General features: G+C 29.0%; 1 protein-coding gene across 28 annotated transcripts; it reads left to right on the top strand.

Annotated features, from left to right (window-relative positions):
* The first annotated feature begins 11,617 nt into the window (after nucleotides 1-11,617).
* Nucleotides 11,618-15,497, top strand: LOC112703560 (uncharacterized). 28 transcript variants are annotated; one of them, XM_072199713.1, is made up of 8 exons: nucleotides 11,630-12,279; nucleotides 12,398-12,494; nucleotides 12,747-12,779; nucleotides 13,091-13,185; nucleotides 13,518-13,588; nucleotides 13,846-13,923; nucleotides 14,029-14,122; nucleotides 15,032-15,497. In XM_072199713.1, exons 4-8 carry the CDS (start codon nucleotides 13,159-13,161, stop codon nucleotides 15,101-15,103), a joined length of 342 nt encoding a protein of 113 aa, XP_072055814.1. In that variant the 5' UTR covers nucleotides 11,630-12,279; nucleotides 12,398-12,494; nucleotides 12,747-12,779; nucleotides 13,091-13,158; the 3' UTR covers nucleotides 15,104-15,497. The 28 variants fall into 26 exon arrangements, 14 of the variants coding, with proteins under 14 accessions (XP_072055817.1, XP_025610842.1, XP_072055819.1 ...); XR_011864179.1 differs by having other exon boundaries at nucleotides 14,218-15,497; XR_011864191.1 differs by lacking the exon at nucleotides 15,032-15,497 and adding an exon at nucleotides 14,218-14,564 and having other exon boundaries at nucleotides 11,618-12,305; nucleotides 13,886-13,923.
* The last annotated feature ends 3,134 nt before the right edge of the window (nucleotides 15,498-18,631 follow it).

Below are 18,631 nucleotides of genomic sequence, written 5' to 3'. Positions count from 1 at the left end.
CTAAAATATTTTCATTTCAATTAATTAATTTCAATTTTATCCTTTGTGCAAATTAAATTAGAGTTGTTTCAATTCTTGTCTCCCATTTTACACCAAACAAAATACTGAAATTTATTTCAATCTCTGTCTCTTAGTCTCTATCTCTCGGTCTCAGTCTTTTCGTCTCTGTCTCTCCACCAAACGCTACCTTACCTATAATAAAGAAAGCGAGAGTTAATTGACGCAAATTTTGAAAAATCGGAAAACATGAAAAATTAAACGTAGTTGGAAAAAATCTTGACGCAAACAAAATAAACACAATTTTTATAATTTTTCCGATATTTTGAATTTTTTAAATTTAACGAGACAACTAAAATATTTGTTAATATTTCATTTGATTTAAACAGTAATAAAATATATTGATTTTTATTTTTTAAATTGATCTAAATTAAATTATTAATATTTTTATTATTTTAAAAATTTATACTTTTATATCTATAAAAATTATATTTTTATATCTATAAATACTTATATTTTATTTATCGTGTAATCGAATCATTTAATTATGAATGTTCTTTTTGTTTTTTTAATATTATAGACTTGTAGTCTTGGAAAACTCTTGGCCTCAGGAATTCTTGGTTAGTTGTACATAATAGATAGATGTGAAGTAGTTAGAAAATTAAAGAGAGGATTTATTGTAACTAGTTATTAGTTTGAGGAAAGGGCCCAGGAGAATAGGAGTTAGCATCAGCGAGAGCGTGGGGCTCAAAAAACACCTGTGAGGACGACTTGTGATAGGCATGAGTATGACAGGATCAGGGTGACCCCGGACTCAAATCAAGGTACCTTTTACTTTTTCTTGGTTCCAAAAAATTTTGACTCCAATATCACATGGTGAATTTTAGTATACAGAGCCAAATTGGTACAGATTTAAAGATTTGTTATACCACATTTTTTAAAGTCATACTTTAAACTGTAACTCTTCACAAAGAAAAGCATCACCTAATGGGAAAAAGTAAATTAGAAGATTTAAGAGAAGAAATAATCAAGTTATCAAAATTAATAGATCAAAAATTAATGATTTTAACTAATGTTAACTGTAATGAAATCGAATTCTTAAAATCAATACAAAATGATTTTTCTCAAAATCTTTATTTTACTATAAGTTTTATTGAAGGACTTCAAAAACCTGAAAAAACTTATTTTTCACACGGAATTTCTAAGAAATGTTACCATGGAAATGATTCCCCACATCTTTATCATACTTTTAACCCACAATTAAATTCTATAGTAGATATGCTTGAAGAAATATTAGTATCCATAAAATTTCAAAGAAATAAAGAAAAAGAGAATCCCAAAGAAAAAAAATTTCAAAATATAATCAACATAACAGATCTAAAAGTAAAACCACCACTAAAATTATGAATATTGAAGAAAAATTAGAAGAAGTTACAATGCTTTTTAAACAATTAAAAATGGCTCAAGAAAATAATATGATGGAACAAAGATTTTAAATAGAAAAAGAATTAGTAAATTCTGAAAATATAGAAAATGAAAAACACATCCTAGATTATTCAAGTGACGAAGAACCAGCAATTCCAATACAAGTAAAAAATGAAGCTGGAATATCTAAAGATAACCAATCTCAATATAAATGGAAACAGGTTTTGATAATTATGCTTTTAAAAAAGGGTTTATAAATAAAGATTCAAAATATACAAAAATACCATCAAAATATGTTCCTAAAATCCAGGAAATGGAAGGAGAAAGAATGCTTGATTTAGACTGTAAAAAGAATGAAAAAGAAATTTTCGAAAATTGATTGAATTCCTTTTTATTAGAAGCTTTTACTAATCCAAAGCTTAGTGAATTGTTTGGAAGAGATATTTGGAATTACATAGGATTTCATACTAAAGGAACTATAAGAGATTATATGATATCAATAGAAAACCAAATAATAGAAGATTCAGCAACAAAAACAACAGCTTATGATAAGATATTATATATAATGATGATTCTATATAAAGAATTTTTTGAAAAAAATATTATAGATCATAGACAAGAAGTCTACGGTAAGGAATATCAAGAAGCAAAAAACCATTTAGCTAATATCCAGATATATGATCTATGTAATGTGGAATCTTATATATGTGAATATAGAATACATTATTACAAATTAAAAGAAGAAGATAAAAATCATTATCTTAGTATGTATATAACAAAACTTTCATATCCTGCTAATGAATTTATAATGGGAAGATTTATAAGAGAAATAAATAGAGGGACAATTGAAAATAATTTTGGTGGAGCACCGCTGCAATAAGAGAGGAAATAAAAGAACGTTGTATGCAAGAAGCCACTCAAAAAAGATTTGCAAATATAATTAGAATTTGCTGTCAGGATAATGAAGAGATACTCCAAAAATATGGGCTTAATAAAAATTTTCAGAGAAAAAGAAAATATCAATTTAGAAAAAGAAAATACTATCCAAACTGGAGAAAAAAGAGGTATTTTAGAACAAGAAATAACAATAAAAACAAAAGGCAAAAAAGTGACTATTGCCCAAATAAAAAAGAAAACTGTAAGTGTTGGTATTGTCAAGAAGAAGGACACTATGCAAATGAATGTCCGAAAAAGAAGGATAAAAAAGATCTTACTAAACAAATAGAAATTGCTAAGTCTTGTTTTATAGAACCTTTAGAGGAATCTGATGATAACCTAGACTATATTTTTGAATATGTCTCAGAAACAGACTCAGAGACTGAGTAATAATGCCACATTTATTACTATAAAAATAACAGAAAAATTTATAAATGCTTTTATAGATTCTGGAGCAACACAATGTTTTGCTAGTTCAAATATAAAACTTGATTGGAAAAAATTAAAGAAACCATTAAGAGTTAGAATAGCTGACAAATCAATACATAAAATTGACCAAAAAACAGAGATGACTGAAATTTTTATTCAAAATTATAGGTTCATTGTTCCATCTATATATATGTTAGATTCTGGAATGGATTTTATCATAGGAAATAACTTTTTAAAACTATATCATCCATTCATTCAAGAATTAACATATATAGTTTTAAAAGCTCCACACGATTCTTCAATAAATTAAAAATCAAAACGTATAAAAATACCAACTACTACTATAGATAAGATCTTAAAATTTAAAATATTTTCCATATTAGAAACATATTATTTAAATTTATACTTTCAGATAAATATTCCAAAAAATAATCTTGAAATAAAGATAGAGGAACTTTTGGATGAAATTTGTGCTGAAAATCCTTTAGATATTAAAAATACAAATAACGAATTAGTAAACATTAAATTAAAAGATCCTACAAAAGAGATAAATGTTCCAAATAAAATTCCTTATTCCGCAAGAGATAGAGAAGAGTTCTCTTTAGAATGTAGAGATCTTTTGGAAAAAGGAATTATAAGATTAAGTAAAAGTCCTCATGCGGCTCCAGCCTTTTATGTCGAAAACAATAATGAAATTAAAAGGGGAAAACGAAGAATGGTTATTAACTATAAGAAGATGAATGAAGCAACTATTGGTGATGCTCATAAACTTCCAAGAAAAGATTCTATTTTAGAAAAGATAAAAGGAGCAACTTGGTTTTCATCTCTTGATGCAAAATCAGGATATTGGCAACTTCGTTTAGACGAAGAAACAAAGAAATTAACTGCTTTTACTTGCCCAACAAAAGAATCAACAAGTGTGTTACTCTATGAATGGAATGTATTACCATTCGGATTAAAACAAGCTCCAGGTATTTATCAAAGATTTATGGAAGAAAATTTAAAAGAATTAAATGAATTTGTTTTAGTGTACATTGATGATATACTAATTTTTACAAAACAGGATAAAGAAGATCATCTTCAAAAATTATTAATAGTTTTAGAAAGATGTAAAGAAAAAGGACTAGTTCTTAGCAAAAAGAAAGCAAGAATAGCAAAACAAGAAATAGAGTTTCTTGGATTAATTCTATCCACTCAAGGAAAACTAAAACTTTAGCAAAATGTCCTAGAAAAGGTAAATTTATTTCCTAATAAAATAGAAGATAGAAAATAATTACAAAGATTTTTAGGATGTATAAATTATATTTCTGATCAAGGATTTTTAAAGAATATAACAGAATACACTAAAAGCTTATTTCCAAAAATAAGTACTAAAAAAGAATGGAAATGGGATGAAAAAGACAGTATGCAAATTCAAAGGATTAAAGAATTATGTGAAAAACTTCCAGAAGAAAATGACTACTTAATAGTAGAAACAGATGCTTCAGACATAACCTGGTCAGGATGTCTAAAAGCTAAGAAAGCTATAAAAAGTTTGGAACAAGAAAAAGAATCACTAGATTCTAAATATTCCCCAAAGGAATTACTTTGCAGCAATTAAATCTCTTAAGAAATGGAAAATTGATTTACTACCCAGAGAATTTACATTAAAAACAGATTCAAGTTATCTAACAGGTTTCATACGATATAATTTAAAAGTTGATTATAATCATGGACGATTGGTAAGATGGCAATTATTTTTGTTACAATATCCAATAAAAATTGAATATATTAAGGGTGACAAAAATGTTATTGCAGATACATTAACAAGAGAATGGAGTTCGTCTACAACGCATTAGATCAAGAAATTCAGAAATACGAACAAGAACTTGAAAAATGCAAGCATTGTCAGCAAATAAGGACACAGATCCAATCCCTCAAGAAGGCCATCAAAGCAATGAAATCAACACAACAATCAAAACCATCAGAGTTCAGCCAGCTAAGCGTGGTGGACAAATTAGGTGAAGAAAAAATTCCAGAAAATAAAACAATTGCTGAAATTATCAAAAAATCCACCCAAGATAAAAAATATTATGTAATTTATAATGGCCCCATGAAAGGAGTATATGATGCCTGGGAAAAAGCAGCACCATTTACACATCAATCAAGGATAATTCATAAAGGAGGGTTTTTAACACTAGAAGAAGCAAAGGAATCTTTCAGGGAATATGAAGCTATTCATCCAGAGCAAACCCTAAAAAGAGCAGATAAAGCTCCAATTCAAACCCAGAGAACAGGAATAATAAGAAACATTCCTACAAGGGCTGAAATCAAGGAAAAGAAAAGGGTCTGTAGATCAAATCTCAGAGAAACCCTTAACATAGTCCTAAATTGGACTGAAGAAAAAAGGGCAATCTTGGGATATTATCCTATTGCCAAAGAACAGCTAACAAAGCTGGTTATATTTCCAGATGCTTCCCCATCTGACACCTATCAGTTTTTCCAGTATGGATTAATTGATACAATTTTAATTTTTAATGATTTGAAAATTATTAGTGAGTTTTCTGCAGGATTCATTGATGCAGTAAAGAGATTTAAAAATATGATTGACAACGTAAATCTAAGGGATATATCCCTAAAATTTACGAATAGTCAACCTATTTTTAATGAAGAAGAAGAATGCTTGGTTCCAGCACATCAAGTAATCTTCATGTCCGTCTTCCCAGGAAATTTTCAACCAATTGATCAAGTTCAAGATTTAACAATCTACAGTCATGAAGGAAGACTAGCCAGCACACTAGCAAGGGTCTTCGAAAGAACTCAAAAGATAACAAGGGAATCTCACACAAGAATCAATTATAAAAGCAGAAATACTTTGCTTGTGTCCAGTAAAAGGAATGAAATTGAAGAAAGAGAGATGAGACTCTTAGTGGAATTTGAATCAGCATTCTACAACTTATCTGGACTCTTAGAAAAGCTCCCCGAAGGGATAAAAAGGAATCTCTGCTATTTGATAAAAGACAGAGAAGACCACAAGTGCCAGCTATGTGTCTCAGAGTTATCTGAAGAAAACAATAATGAAACGGAATCAACCCACATGATAAAGGAAGGAGACAACGCATCTGAAGGCCACATAATGAAAGAGGAGGACAGCACATCTGAAGCATCTCTCAACATTATTGCATAATGACGTAAGCGCTTAGGTCATAGAGCACCAACAATGTAGCTGGTGCAAGATAATAAACAATGACGTAAGCAATGACGTCATAAGAAGGGTAAGGATGGGAATTGTCCATCAGACCCAACCATTATAAATAGGTTGCTTAGGCAATTATAGAAAGGATCAAACCATAGAAAGCAGGAGGCAAAGAGTACTCATATGCTAGGAGAGTAAGGAGGAAGCTGCCGAGGCGATTCTATAGTTTGAAGAAGAATTCCCTTAGGGAAAACCAATTCTAAACTCCCCTCTGGAGTTAATATCTACAATCTCCCCTTTGGAGATAAAAACATCTTATATAAAATATACTAAATAAAGGAAGTTTTTCTCCAGAAAGGTACGCCTTTATCCTAATCTCTTAGTTATGAATTATTTAGAAAGCTTAGAATTAACAGAAGAATCTCATTATTATAGATTAACTGCTTTATTAGATAACGAAAAACAGGCTGTTTTAAAAACAGAATTAAACCTCAAATCAAATGAAATTTTTAATAAACAAAATCTTTTAAAAGAAGTTTTTAATAGAAAAAATATAATATACTATGGAAAAATTCAACTTGAAAGCCCTATAAAGATAAAATCTGCTAATGGAGAACTTGAAATAGCTTTGATAAATGATGAAGAGTTGAGTAAACAGATTGAGAAAATTAAAGATCAACAAAAGAGATCGAAAATTGGATGGATTCATATTAGTACTATACAAGTCTTAATCAAATCTACATATATGAAAGGAATTAATTCACCAATAAGCTTAGCGATTTGTGATAAAAGAATTACTGATGACCCAATAGATCAAATAATTGGAATTGTTCATGGAAACTTGGCAAATGTAAATGTAAAATTCAATGCCCATCTTGGATATGCTATACCTTTATCAACTGAAAATCTTGGAAGATCTATAAGTTTGGCTTATAAATTTCACAGAAAGAATCTAATGGAACAAGACGATGAACCATTTTCAATTACATATGCAATAAATTATGCTTTAACAAATAGCCATCATAGTATAATATTTAAAAACAGAGAAAGAATTTATGTTGATGAATTATTTCAGAAAATTGTAAAAATAGAAATACCAAAATATAAAGCTATTGAAAACCCAGTTCTATTATTAAAAGAACCATCAGGAAAATTAGTTTTATCGAATTTTCAAATAAGAGAATCTAAAATTAATAGCCCTTTAAGTTTATCCAAGTTAAAGATTAAAGAAGAAAATTCTGAAATAAAAGAATTAACAAAAAAGGTCGAAAAATTAAATGAAACCCTAAACATTAAATTATGACAATAAATAAAGAAAAAATATATGTAACTTATCAAGACAAGAAACAAGAGCTCTTTGAAAGAGAAAATCGGTTGAATTATTTACAGTTTTCTGAAATAAATCAAAGAGCATTTGAAGCTCTAAAAACAATCTATGACAAGTTAAAAAGAGAAGTCGAAGAGCTAGAAAAATTAATATAATCTCTAGAAAATAGCGATGAATCGATGATAGAATTTGCAGAAATTCTAAGATAAATAATGAAGCATACAAAGATTGAAAGACCAGAAAATAAAATAAAAAGGAATAGGGCGAAAAAATTAAAAAGTAAAATAAAGGAGTATAAAAGGGAATTAAACAATCTTCAGATCGAAATTGATGACCTTATAATAAAAAGGATAGAAACAAGAATAAATATAAACAAGTTGGAGTTAAACTTAAAAAATTTATAAATGCCTGGAAAACCATATTATGACTTAAAAGAATTAAAACTGTTAAAAGAAAAAATGGAAAATGAAGTTGAAAAATTAAAAAGATATTTAAAAACAACAGAAAATGTAGAAATAAAAGAAGTTTTTGAGGATTTAAGAAATTATATTAAAGAAAAAGACAAACAGATAAAAAGTTTTATATACAATAATCCATGCAAAAAAAAATATTATAAACTAAAACAAGATTGAAAAACTATAAAAAATCAGAAGTATAAATACTAGTAATACGGTCAATACTTTTTATTATGAATTGGAAAATTATTCGAAGAATTAATAGAAACTTCGAAAAAGAAATTAAAAGAAAAGACTTAAAATTTGGTATCAGAGCCAAGTTAACGATTAAGGATAACACTTTTTCTTTAAGCAATATTTTTAATCACACGCTTTTTCAGCCACAAAAGAACAAAAATCTGTACAGGCACATCTGTACACTAGATGGCCCCACATCACATTCATATGTATTCGTATAAACTACTAAAATTATTTTTGATTTTTGAATATATGTACAAAAATATCTCTTATTTTTTATGATGTTAAATATACTTTTTAAAATATATTTTAGAGATTAAATTTTAATATAATTTTTTTTGTAAACATAACTAAAAAAAATATTTTTATTTTTAAAATTTATTTATACATCAAATACATTTTTCTACAATTTTTTTATCAATTGCCAAAAATGATTTTCTTAAAAGTAATTTTAAAGATCAAATTTTAGTCCAATTTTATATATATATTTTTTAAATAATTATCTAAATATTTTTACAAAATTTTAGATTAAATATCTAATAAATACCTAATTAAATACAAAAATTAAGGATATTTTTGTTAGTCGCTCTAAAAAATTAGGTGTAATTTTGATAATTTACTCTATAGATACGGAATAAGTATTAAGTAGGTGTATTTTACGTTGAGTATGATTATATCGATTAAGGTTATAAAATTTTGATAATATTTATAAACTATAGTTGAAATTAAGATTATATTTTTTATTATTAGACAATTTTTTTAATTTGATGACTTTTTATTTTTATTTTTTAAATCAAAAGTATTATAAAATAAAAAACCCACAATTTTAAGTATATTTTTTAAATATTGTCAAAATTTATATCTATCATAATTATCTTAATCATAATCACTATAAATTTAACCAATAAGTATGTGTACAATTTTAGTGGCTCAAAAAATTGAATATGGACTCCAACTGTCTGAAATTGCTCAAAATAGTTAATAAGGTAATTTTCATAAATCTTGACTTGGGTAATATTACGAGTAAAGACCCAATTCGATTTTTGTCCAAAAAAAAAGGGACACTTCGACCTTTGACCTTTTTATTTTGGGACAATACGGTCCTTCTGTTAAAAAATTTATTAAATAATAATAAAAATTAGTTTTGTGAAGGGTTTTATTTGTATTTTGTGGGGATTTTAAACCCCCACAAAAATCTTTTCAATAATATAACCAATTACTACCACTACTACCATTATCTTTTTCATCCTCATTATTATCACTCTTACTTCTATTATTTTTATTGTGTAACCATATTTTATCATCATCATTATCTCTTCTATCCTCATCATCACCAATACCAATATTATCAACATTAAAGTTTTCTTCTTTTATTTCTTATTCCATGTTATTTTTTTCCTTTAAAAGGTATTATACTATAATTACTTTTATTTTGTGGCATCATTTTTATCAATGGTTTTTCTTCATTTAACCACCATTGATGAAGGAATTTTTTAAAAACAAAGTTATTAATAATTTGTGGAGGTTTAAAACCCCACAAAATACAAATAAAATCCCCATAAAATTAATTTTTATTATTATTTAATAAATTTTTTAACAAACGGACCGTATTGTCCCATAATAAAAAGGTTGAGGGTCGAAGTGTCCCTTTTTTTTGGATAGGGATCACTTTGTCCTTTGTGAAAATGGACGAGAACCGGATTGGGTGTTTACTCTAATATCACTGTTAAAAATTTTAAGAAGGTAAAATCATATTGCTTTTTTTTAATTTAAGCGGATAAAAAAATACATAAATTATTATATTTTTAACCGTCTTTTTAAGTAAGAATTTTTTTGAATTTGCTTGATCTTTTTGTATAGACTTTTTTTTCTTTCTTCTTTTAATTTGTCTTATGCTAATTTTTTTCTTTTATGTTAAGGGTATTAAAGAAAATGGTTAGAAATCTATTAGAAAGGTGGTTACTGTAAAAATTAATAAAGATAATTTTAGAAAATAAATAAATAAATAATAACTAAATAAAATAAAAGATAATAAATATAATACCCTATCACACTTAATCTTATGCTTAAGTTATAAGATTGAGATAATAAAGTATATATATATATATATATATATATATATATATATATATATATATATATATATATATATAGTGAAAGAGATATTTAACTAGAAGTTTTGAAAAATGGGTAAATCAAAATCAAAATCCAAACCGCAATTCATCAATCGACCACTTTTAACGAATTCTTAATTGAATAACTCAATCTCATTAATCACCAATAATTATAATTCAATATCATCACACGCAACTTTCATGATTCATTAACAAAGACATCAATTTCACCCTCAAAACCAATGCAACATAATTCATACCATTCACTATATCCAATTAGCAACAACACAATTCAATTTCTAACCTATGGTCATCTAGCTTAAGTTTTCACAAAACATTATATATTAAATACGCGAAACCTAAACCATATCTTGCCCAATTTCCACGTATGCTCCGAGACACCACCAAGGCACCCAAAAGGTCCAAAATCACCTAAGTAAAAGCACTCAACCTCCACCAAGTTCCAAATCACCTTTATACAACCCTAATTCACATATAGAAGCAAATCAATCTAGTAAACCTAAAATGCAACTAGAAGAAATGTGATATTGCAAGATTTCAAATGAACGGTAGTTTTTCTCATACCTTTGGTCTGTGTTGCTGTTTTCATTCGTTTGTGGTTATTCCTGCCAAATCTTCTCGCAATTCTTCTGCAGTAGTGGTTTTCGCAGAAAATGTGACTGAAGTTTGAGTGATTTTGAGAGAGATTCGAAGAGAAGAAGCGGTTTTGTGTGTTTTGAAGAATAAGGAATGTTTTTTAATAATGAAGCACGAATGTAGTGGTTCCGTGTGTATAGGGCGCGTGGAAGTCACGTTTATTTAATGAGATTGAAAGCGCGTGAGTTGTTTTAGGTTTGACCTAACTTGGTTACATGATTACATGGATGTGTAGCATCTTTACTTTTATATATGTATTTTATACTCATATCAATTAATATTTATCATTTTAATGTATTTTCCATTTTTGGGATATTTCATCCGTTAAAGCTGTGTAAAGCAAAAAATTATTTTAGGTCAAATTTTATTGTTGGTGCTTAATACAACTTTTTGTCATTTCATAATGTTCATGCTTTCTTTGATGATGACATAAATAAAAGAGTAAAGTGATAAATAAATTCTTCAAAATTTATATTTTAGATAGATTAATTTCACTACAAGAAAAAAGGTCTATAGTCACACTTTTTTCTTGCCACGCTTTTATGTGGGTGACAATTGATTAGAGATTTGACCATATTTTTTTTGCTACGCTTAAAAAGCATGCCAAAAGGGGTCTATAGCCATGTTTTTATGAGGGTGGCAATTGATTTGAGATTTGGCCACGCATTTTTTGCCAAGCTCAAAAAGCATAGCCATAGAGAAAAACAGGCACACTTTTAAAGCGTGGCGACAGAATTTTGTTATAGTGACATTTTAAAAGCGTGGCCGTTTTTTACAACTCATCTGGCACGCTTCAAAAGCGTGGCTAAAAAGGTTGCAAACAAAAAAACGTTTCAAAAATAATATAATTAGTTAATTACATTACACACCATCTTCTAAACTCTATCTTTCTCTTTCGAATCCTAAAACTCTTCGAAACTTTTGTATTCAAAGAAGGCTCTTCAAAAGAACCCTAAACTATTCGAAAGAACCCCAGGAGTAGTAGCGACCCCAGCAATCCGAAGAACATCGCCAGCGCTCCCTGTTCCGGCACACTAACCTTACCCCTTTTTAATTCACAAACCATAACCTAACACCCACCACACGGGCCCCCTTTCCCCTCACAATGGCGCCGTATCCCCACTCCCCCCTTTCCCCTCTCCAGCGCACACAACACAATACACACACGCACCACCTCACCCAAGCGAAAGAGGATAGCTCGAGGAAGGAGTCGCCACCTTGTTTCCAGCTCCGTCACCCGCAGCCCGCTGTCGCTGTTGAGTCAAACCTGTGAGAGAGAGAGAGAGAGAGAGAGAGAGAGAGAGAGAGAGCGACGATGAGAGAGGAGGAGCCGTCACCAAACACGCCGCCGCCGCTGGAGGAGCTTCGCGCTTCGCAGTCGCCGAGGAGGGGAAAGAGGAGCTGCTCCCGTCGCGCCAGTCACCGTCGTGCTTCCTGGTTGCCGATGAGGGAGTCGCAAGAACAGTTGCCATCGCAGAGGAGGGCGACGCGCAAGAGGGAGCCGTCATGGTGGTCGCCATCGTCGCTGTTGAGTAAATCTTCGTGCTTTTTCAGTAAATCTTCGATCATCATTTAATCATTTATTTTGAATATTACAATAAATCTGTGCTTTTAATTATTATTACTCTTTTCCAATTGATTTTAGGAAATCAAAGTTTTACCGATTTGACAAGGAAGGGAACCGGTGGAAGGAGAGAACCGCAGGTACCGTCAAGTTCCCAAAGAACAAGGTTGCTAGCAAGGTTTGGCTTCTCATCTGAACAAAATTCATTTGTGCTTCTTTGTTTATGTTGTTTATTCTCTGATTCATTTGTGCTTCCCTAGTTCTCTGATTCTTCAGTTTATAGGTAGTTAGAGAAGTTTAAATGATAATTGTTTGAGCCTCATAATGTCAAACGTGGTTCTTTTGCTTTCATTATAGTAGTTAAATCTTAAGAAGGTTAATTGGTTCATTTGTGCTACTAAGTTTTGTTCTTTTTTTTGTGTTTATGCAGAACAAAATCATTGCCGAGCGTGGGTCTTTAGCTGTAAGCACTCCAAATCATTGAAAAAGATAATTCATGGATTCCATATTTTTTTTCATTTGAAAATAATACTAGAATAATATAATCTGATATGAAAAGCTGTTAATGCTGTAGCTTGATTTATATTTATAAGAAATTATGACCTTATTGGTTGAATAGCTTATCCTGGGATCCCAAACACTTTTGTCTTCATTGTTTCAAAGTGACCATATATAAATATTGATGAGCTCAACATATTGCTATTCGTTGCCGCTGCTACCTTTTATTCTGCTTCTGCTTTGCTGCTGCTACCTGACACTGTGTTCCAATCTTAGCCTCAGGTGCCTTCTTCCTGTATTTGTAGAACTTCTCTCAAGAGCTTCAAAAGCTTGAAGAGTATTGCATGAACCAGAAATCCATTGATTCAATGGTACCTATATATATAACTCTTTTATTAATGCTTTTACTTTGTTTAATTTTCTTCAGCACCGCTTGGTTCATCTGCATTTGACCTAATGAGCTCTTTTACCTGCATGAACTAATTGAAATCTCAAAACTGAGTTGCTTGATTCATAGCACTAAGTTTGATGAGAAGAAAATTGAGTTGATACTTATTTAATTTTTGTCATTTTATTTATTTAACACCATGTTTTTATTTTATTATCATTATTATTATTTAAAGCTGTATTGCTTAATAATTGTTGTCTTTTTTGGTGTTGATTCTTATTTTAAACTTGATATGCATCATTTATATATGAATAGGTATATTTCCTGAACAAGTTTTGTACCTTAAGCAAGAGCTTACAGATGGTCCAGCAGCTTCGGCTCTTTAGGTAATTATATGTGATATTGTGATCATGGAACTAGTTAGAGCTTTTCGACTAAGATTATAGCATTGGTATTATGTAATCTTTCACATTGTAATAATGTGCAACTGTAGTATGGTATTATAATTGTTTAAAATAGTTTTCTGACTTGTAGCACTGATGTTTAACTCTTAATTATTTTTTATTTGATTTATCCTAGCTAGGTTTGCTCGTTTTATAAACCCTGTTGGTTCTCATCTTTTAATTTTTATGCATATTTTTAGGGTTTTAATGAATGAAGGCATCTTTGATGTCATCATCCAGGTTTTGCAAAGTCAAGATAAGAAGTTGGTGCTAATTGGGTATTGATTCCCCTTTGTCACCTTGATCTGTTAATGATTCAGTTTTGGGTGTTCATGCATTTCCTTTGTTTAATTTCTAATGTGAACTTATTATGATGGTTCCAGAACAGATATCCTGATTCTCTTCTTGAATCAAGATCCTATTCTTTTGCAATCCTATGTTGTTCGGCAAGAAGGAATAACACTTCTTGGATTTCTGGTATGCTTTGTATGCAAATAAGGTCACATTTTTCTTATGACATGCATGTATAAAATTACTCATAAGGTATTTATTAGACATGTTATCCTATACAGGTTAAGGGAATGATAACAGAGTTTGGGGACAACATGCATTGCCAGTTTCTTGAGATCCTTCACAGTCTATTAGACATGAATGTTTTTGGATGAACTTTCATTTTACTTATAAATAAATAGTGATGTGAACTTTTTTATTTGATTACAAGTTTTATAGATATGGAAACATAGTGATTTGAGTTAACACATGATTGATCTTTAGCCTTCAGCCACAAATAATTAAAGTGTATTGGTACAAGAAAGTTACTTATATTTGTAGTAGTTTGAGGTTTTACATTCTTCTTGAGTGTATCAGAAACCTTGTGTTGGATTAGCAATTTGTTTATTTATTCATTATCCTGACATGACATGATTATTCTTGATTTTTAAGTTTAAAATGGAGGGGTTGAGAGAGACGCTCCATGCATTCCTTATAGTACAGGTGTATTCAGTTTTAGATTGTAATTCTTCTACTAAAATAAAATTTTGATCTTCTTAGTTGGTAGTGTAGTTTATCTAGGGTTGATGTTGCTATCATATACCAAAAAAATCACTGTCTGGAACTCATGCAGTTGAATTTATTCTTGCTAGTTCGGATTCTGAATTGTGCATCTTCTAATTATTAAAGGAAATGTCAGTTAGTAGTCTTATTTTGCATTTCAAGTCGACTTGTTTAAAAGACGAGTTTGGATGTTGAGTAGTAATTTATTACACATCCTCTGAATTGTTGAAAAAAACTTCTCTTTCACATAAGATGGAAGTCCATCCTTTTCTAGGTTAATAAGATATGTATTCGTGGACTTATTTTATTGATTGTTTCAGTTTTATCTGGCAGAGGGACACAGTTATTGATATTTTCTTTAGTAGCATTTTGGTCAACTGGTTGAAGTTGTTGCATCCAGAATGATAGCAGTGACAGCATCAATATTGAGGGCGAGAAACGAGACGACACGGTGACGCAGAAAGCGGCGCGGCGACGAGATGGAGGCCGATGAGAGTTAGCAACAGAGAAGGTTAAGGCTTTGAGCTCGCGCTGGCCATAATCATATAACTTTGAAGATGGAGAGGAAACCGTCTGCAAGGTTAGAGAAGAGAAGCAAAAGGGGGATGTAGATAGGGTCTTCAATTTTGGTCATTTGATTATTTCTATGCTTTTATGGTCAGGTTGAGAAGCTTATTAAGAAATCAAAGTTTTGAACTCAAGATTTATTTTGTATTTGAGTATTAATGTGTAAAACAATTATAGCAAAAATTATGTCACTAATTACTGTTTGATTTGTCTTGCAATAAAAATTGCGTACTATATTTATAGGTTTGATAATAAAAAATGACTGAAAATTTATATTGTGTAGTGATGAAGGTAAAGTCAGAAAAAGGAATTTTTTTTTTAAATTTGAAAAGGCTATCGCCACGCTTTAAAAGCATAGCCGTATCTCTTGCTGTCGCCACACTTTAAAAGCGTGGCCATATCTCGCTATCGCCACGTTTTAAAAGCGTTGTTGTATCTCGCTATCGTCACACTTTAAAAGCGTGGTTGTATCTCGCTATCGTCACGTTTTAAAAGCGTGGCCATATCTCTCTGGCACGCTTTTTAAGTGTGGCAATCTGCAAAAGCGTAGCGATAAGTTACCAAAAGCGTGACAATAAAACTGTTTTCTTTTAGTGTTTTAAAAAAGAAATACTAGTAAAGTATTCTATAATAATAGATATGGATAAGTTAATTTAAATTAAAAGTATGGAAACTAATTTAAAAATAAATATGCCCACATTTGTTATAATTAAAAATTTTATTAATATTTTTTTAAGATTAATTTATTTAAAGTATAATTTTTTTTATAGGTTTATTTCTCATTTTATTCTCAATAAAATATCCGTATTGCCACATTCATTGAGGATTATTATTTTGACTCTTTCAAACAGATGATTAAAAAGCCAAATCTTGAGGAAATTGTTCTCTGCCTACCAGCACAATAATAAATAGGTGCTTATTCTTATTTGATAGGTGATTATTATTATTATTATTATTATTATTATTATTATTATTATTATTATTATTATTATTATTATTATTATTATTAGTAGTAGTAGTAGTAGTAGTAGTAGTAGTAGTGATAACGTTACGTCCTAGCTAAATCCATCGAATCTAGATATAATTAATTACAATGGATAAGACAAATATTATCATATTTCTAGAATATATTTAATATACGTGCATTAAATTTTTAGATAAATAGAACTAGTATTTAGCTAAGATTAAAGAAAACTCAAATCCCCTCTAATAAAACGAATTCCATCTACCATGAAAGAGAAATATAAATATTTTTGTCGTTTTCTTTTTCTATTATTGTAGCATTTAATTCAATTAATTGTGTATCTAAATCTAAAAATTAAAATGACTGCATTTAAAAATAATTTATTTTAACTACTTTATATTTCAAATTTCTTAAAATTTTACAAAATTTCATCCAAATGCACTCCTAATAATGATTATTATTAGTAGCACTCATCATTTAATTCTTGACATTACTTGCTACTTTTCATTCAATTGGTTGTAACAGTAATGTATTCCCCACTTTATTGAAGTTCTAGCATCCACAGAGAAGTTATGGAGCAACGATCAATGTTTCTTCTTGTCTCCTGGGGATGGCTTGAACCACGTCAATAGAAATGATAAATTAGCGTGAAAGAAAGAAATCATTTTTCCATCATTTATAATGATTATAGATTTAATTAAACGTGCCAATTGAATTTTCTTCATTTTAATAATTTCCATGATAAGTATAGTTTTGTCCTTTTCTTATGAATGACTGGGGTCTGGGGTTGATTAATAAGTCTTTGAACGACATATGGAAAACTTTTTAAATTGTACTTAAAAAAATTGTGCAAGGGATCGGAATCCAAACGTGTCAATTAAATTCTCTTCATCTTAAGATATTTCTCTATATTATCGATATTCTATAATTCAAAAAGTCATTTGAGGAGGGTTTTTGTTTTCTTATGAACTGGATGTCCATTATTAACATAGTTATCAGAACTGAACCGGTAATCAACTCGGTGAGACTACTGGATCACTGGATTACTGATTCAACCGTTGGGTCACAGGTTAAACCGATTGATTCGGTTATAATTGAATAATTATATAAAATTTATTTTTTATACAAAATTAAGTTATTTTAATATTTTAACAATTTATTAATTAATTATATTAATCAAATATATGTTGAAAAAGAGTTAATATTAATAAATATTATATAATTATTAATAACAAAAATATGGTATGATTAATAAAAATATTTTTGTTTATTTTTTAATTTAAAGAATATTTAACAACATTTAATATTTTTAATAATTATGTAAAATTAAAAAATAATTAATTTAAGTGAATAAATATAAAATAAAAAATTAATTAAATTAAATATAAAATTACTTATTAGAATAAAAAGATAAAAGTGTAAGGAGATTTTAAATTTTACATGAGTAAAAGAGTTAATAAGATAAAGTTATTAATTAAAATATGTTTAAGAAGTTATAATATATTTATGAAAAGGCATTGATAATACAATAAAACATGTTGGCTTGGTGGTTAACAGCTCCTTTTGTTCTCCAGGAGTGTCAGGTGACACCGTGTTAAAATTTTTAAAATGCACATGCTGACGTCATCTTGCGAGTTGATTGATTCGGTTCGGTTCGCGGTTTAGTCCGGTTTTCACCGGATTTTTCGAGTCTAGTCAGTTCATTTACTTGTACGGTTTGACTCTTAACCCGGACCGAATAAGGGTTTGGTTCACCGATTTTTCGGTCGAACCGGCCGGTCCTGTCCGAATTTGATAACTATGATTATTAAGTCTTTCAACATATGGAAACGTTTTAGTTTTTCTTATATAAAAAGGTTTAGTTAAAAGGTATTCTAAAAAACCAATTATTTAAGAGTAAAACTTAATAAATTTACATTTAATTTATATTTTTATTTAAATAGTCTAATTTTAATATTCTTAAAGAATGTCATAAGACCATTGTTAATAAAATTCGTACAATAATTAAAGAATAAATCACTATTTTAACTCTAAATATAATTTAGTTTTTTACTCTCACATTTTTAATATATCTGTCATTTTTTACTTAAGCAAACTAATTAAGACAATTATTAATTTTTATTAAAAAAATAAATTAGAAGAATAGCGAGACAAAAAATGTCTATTATATCACTATTTCTTTTTTTTTCTTTCTCTTAAATCTCAATTTTTTCAGTTGTATCAATATTCTCCCTCCAAATTAATATCTCTCTAATTTCTACTCATGTTAATTAAAAATAATAAAAAAAGGTATAGTAGGCAAAAATAAAAATAATGGCCTTTTTATATAAATAAAAAATTATATATTTACTTATTTTTTTATATTTTTTTTATTTTAAGCATTATGTGTTAATTTCGTAAAC

This window comes from Arachis hypogaea, chromosome 7 (genome assembly GCF_003086295.3).
Source record: "Arachis hypogaea cultivar Tifrunner chromosome 7, arahy.Tifrunner.gnm2.J5K5, whole genome shotgun sequence".
Taxonomy (NCBI): domain Eukaryota; kingdom Viridiplantae; phylum Streptophyta; class Magnoliopsida; order Fabales; family Fabaceae; genus Arachis; species Arachis hypogaea.
Note: the sequence above shows the minus strand (reverse complement) of the source record. Positions and strands in the feature narration are given on the sequence as shown.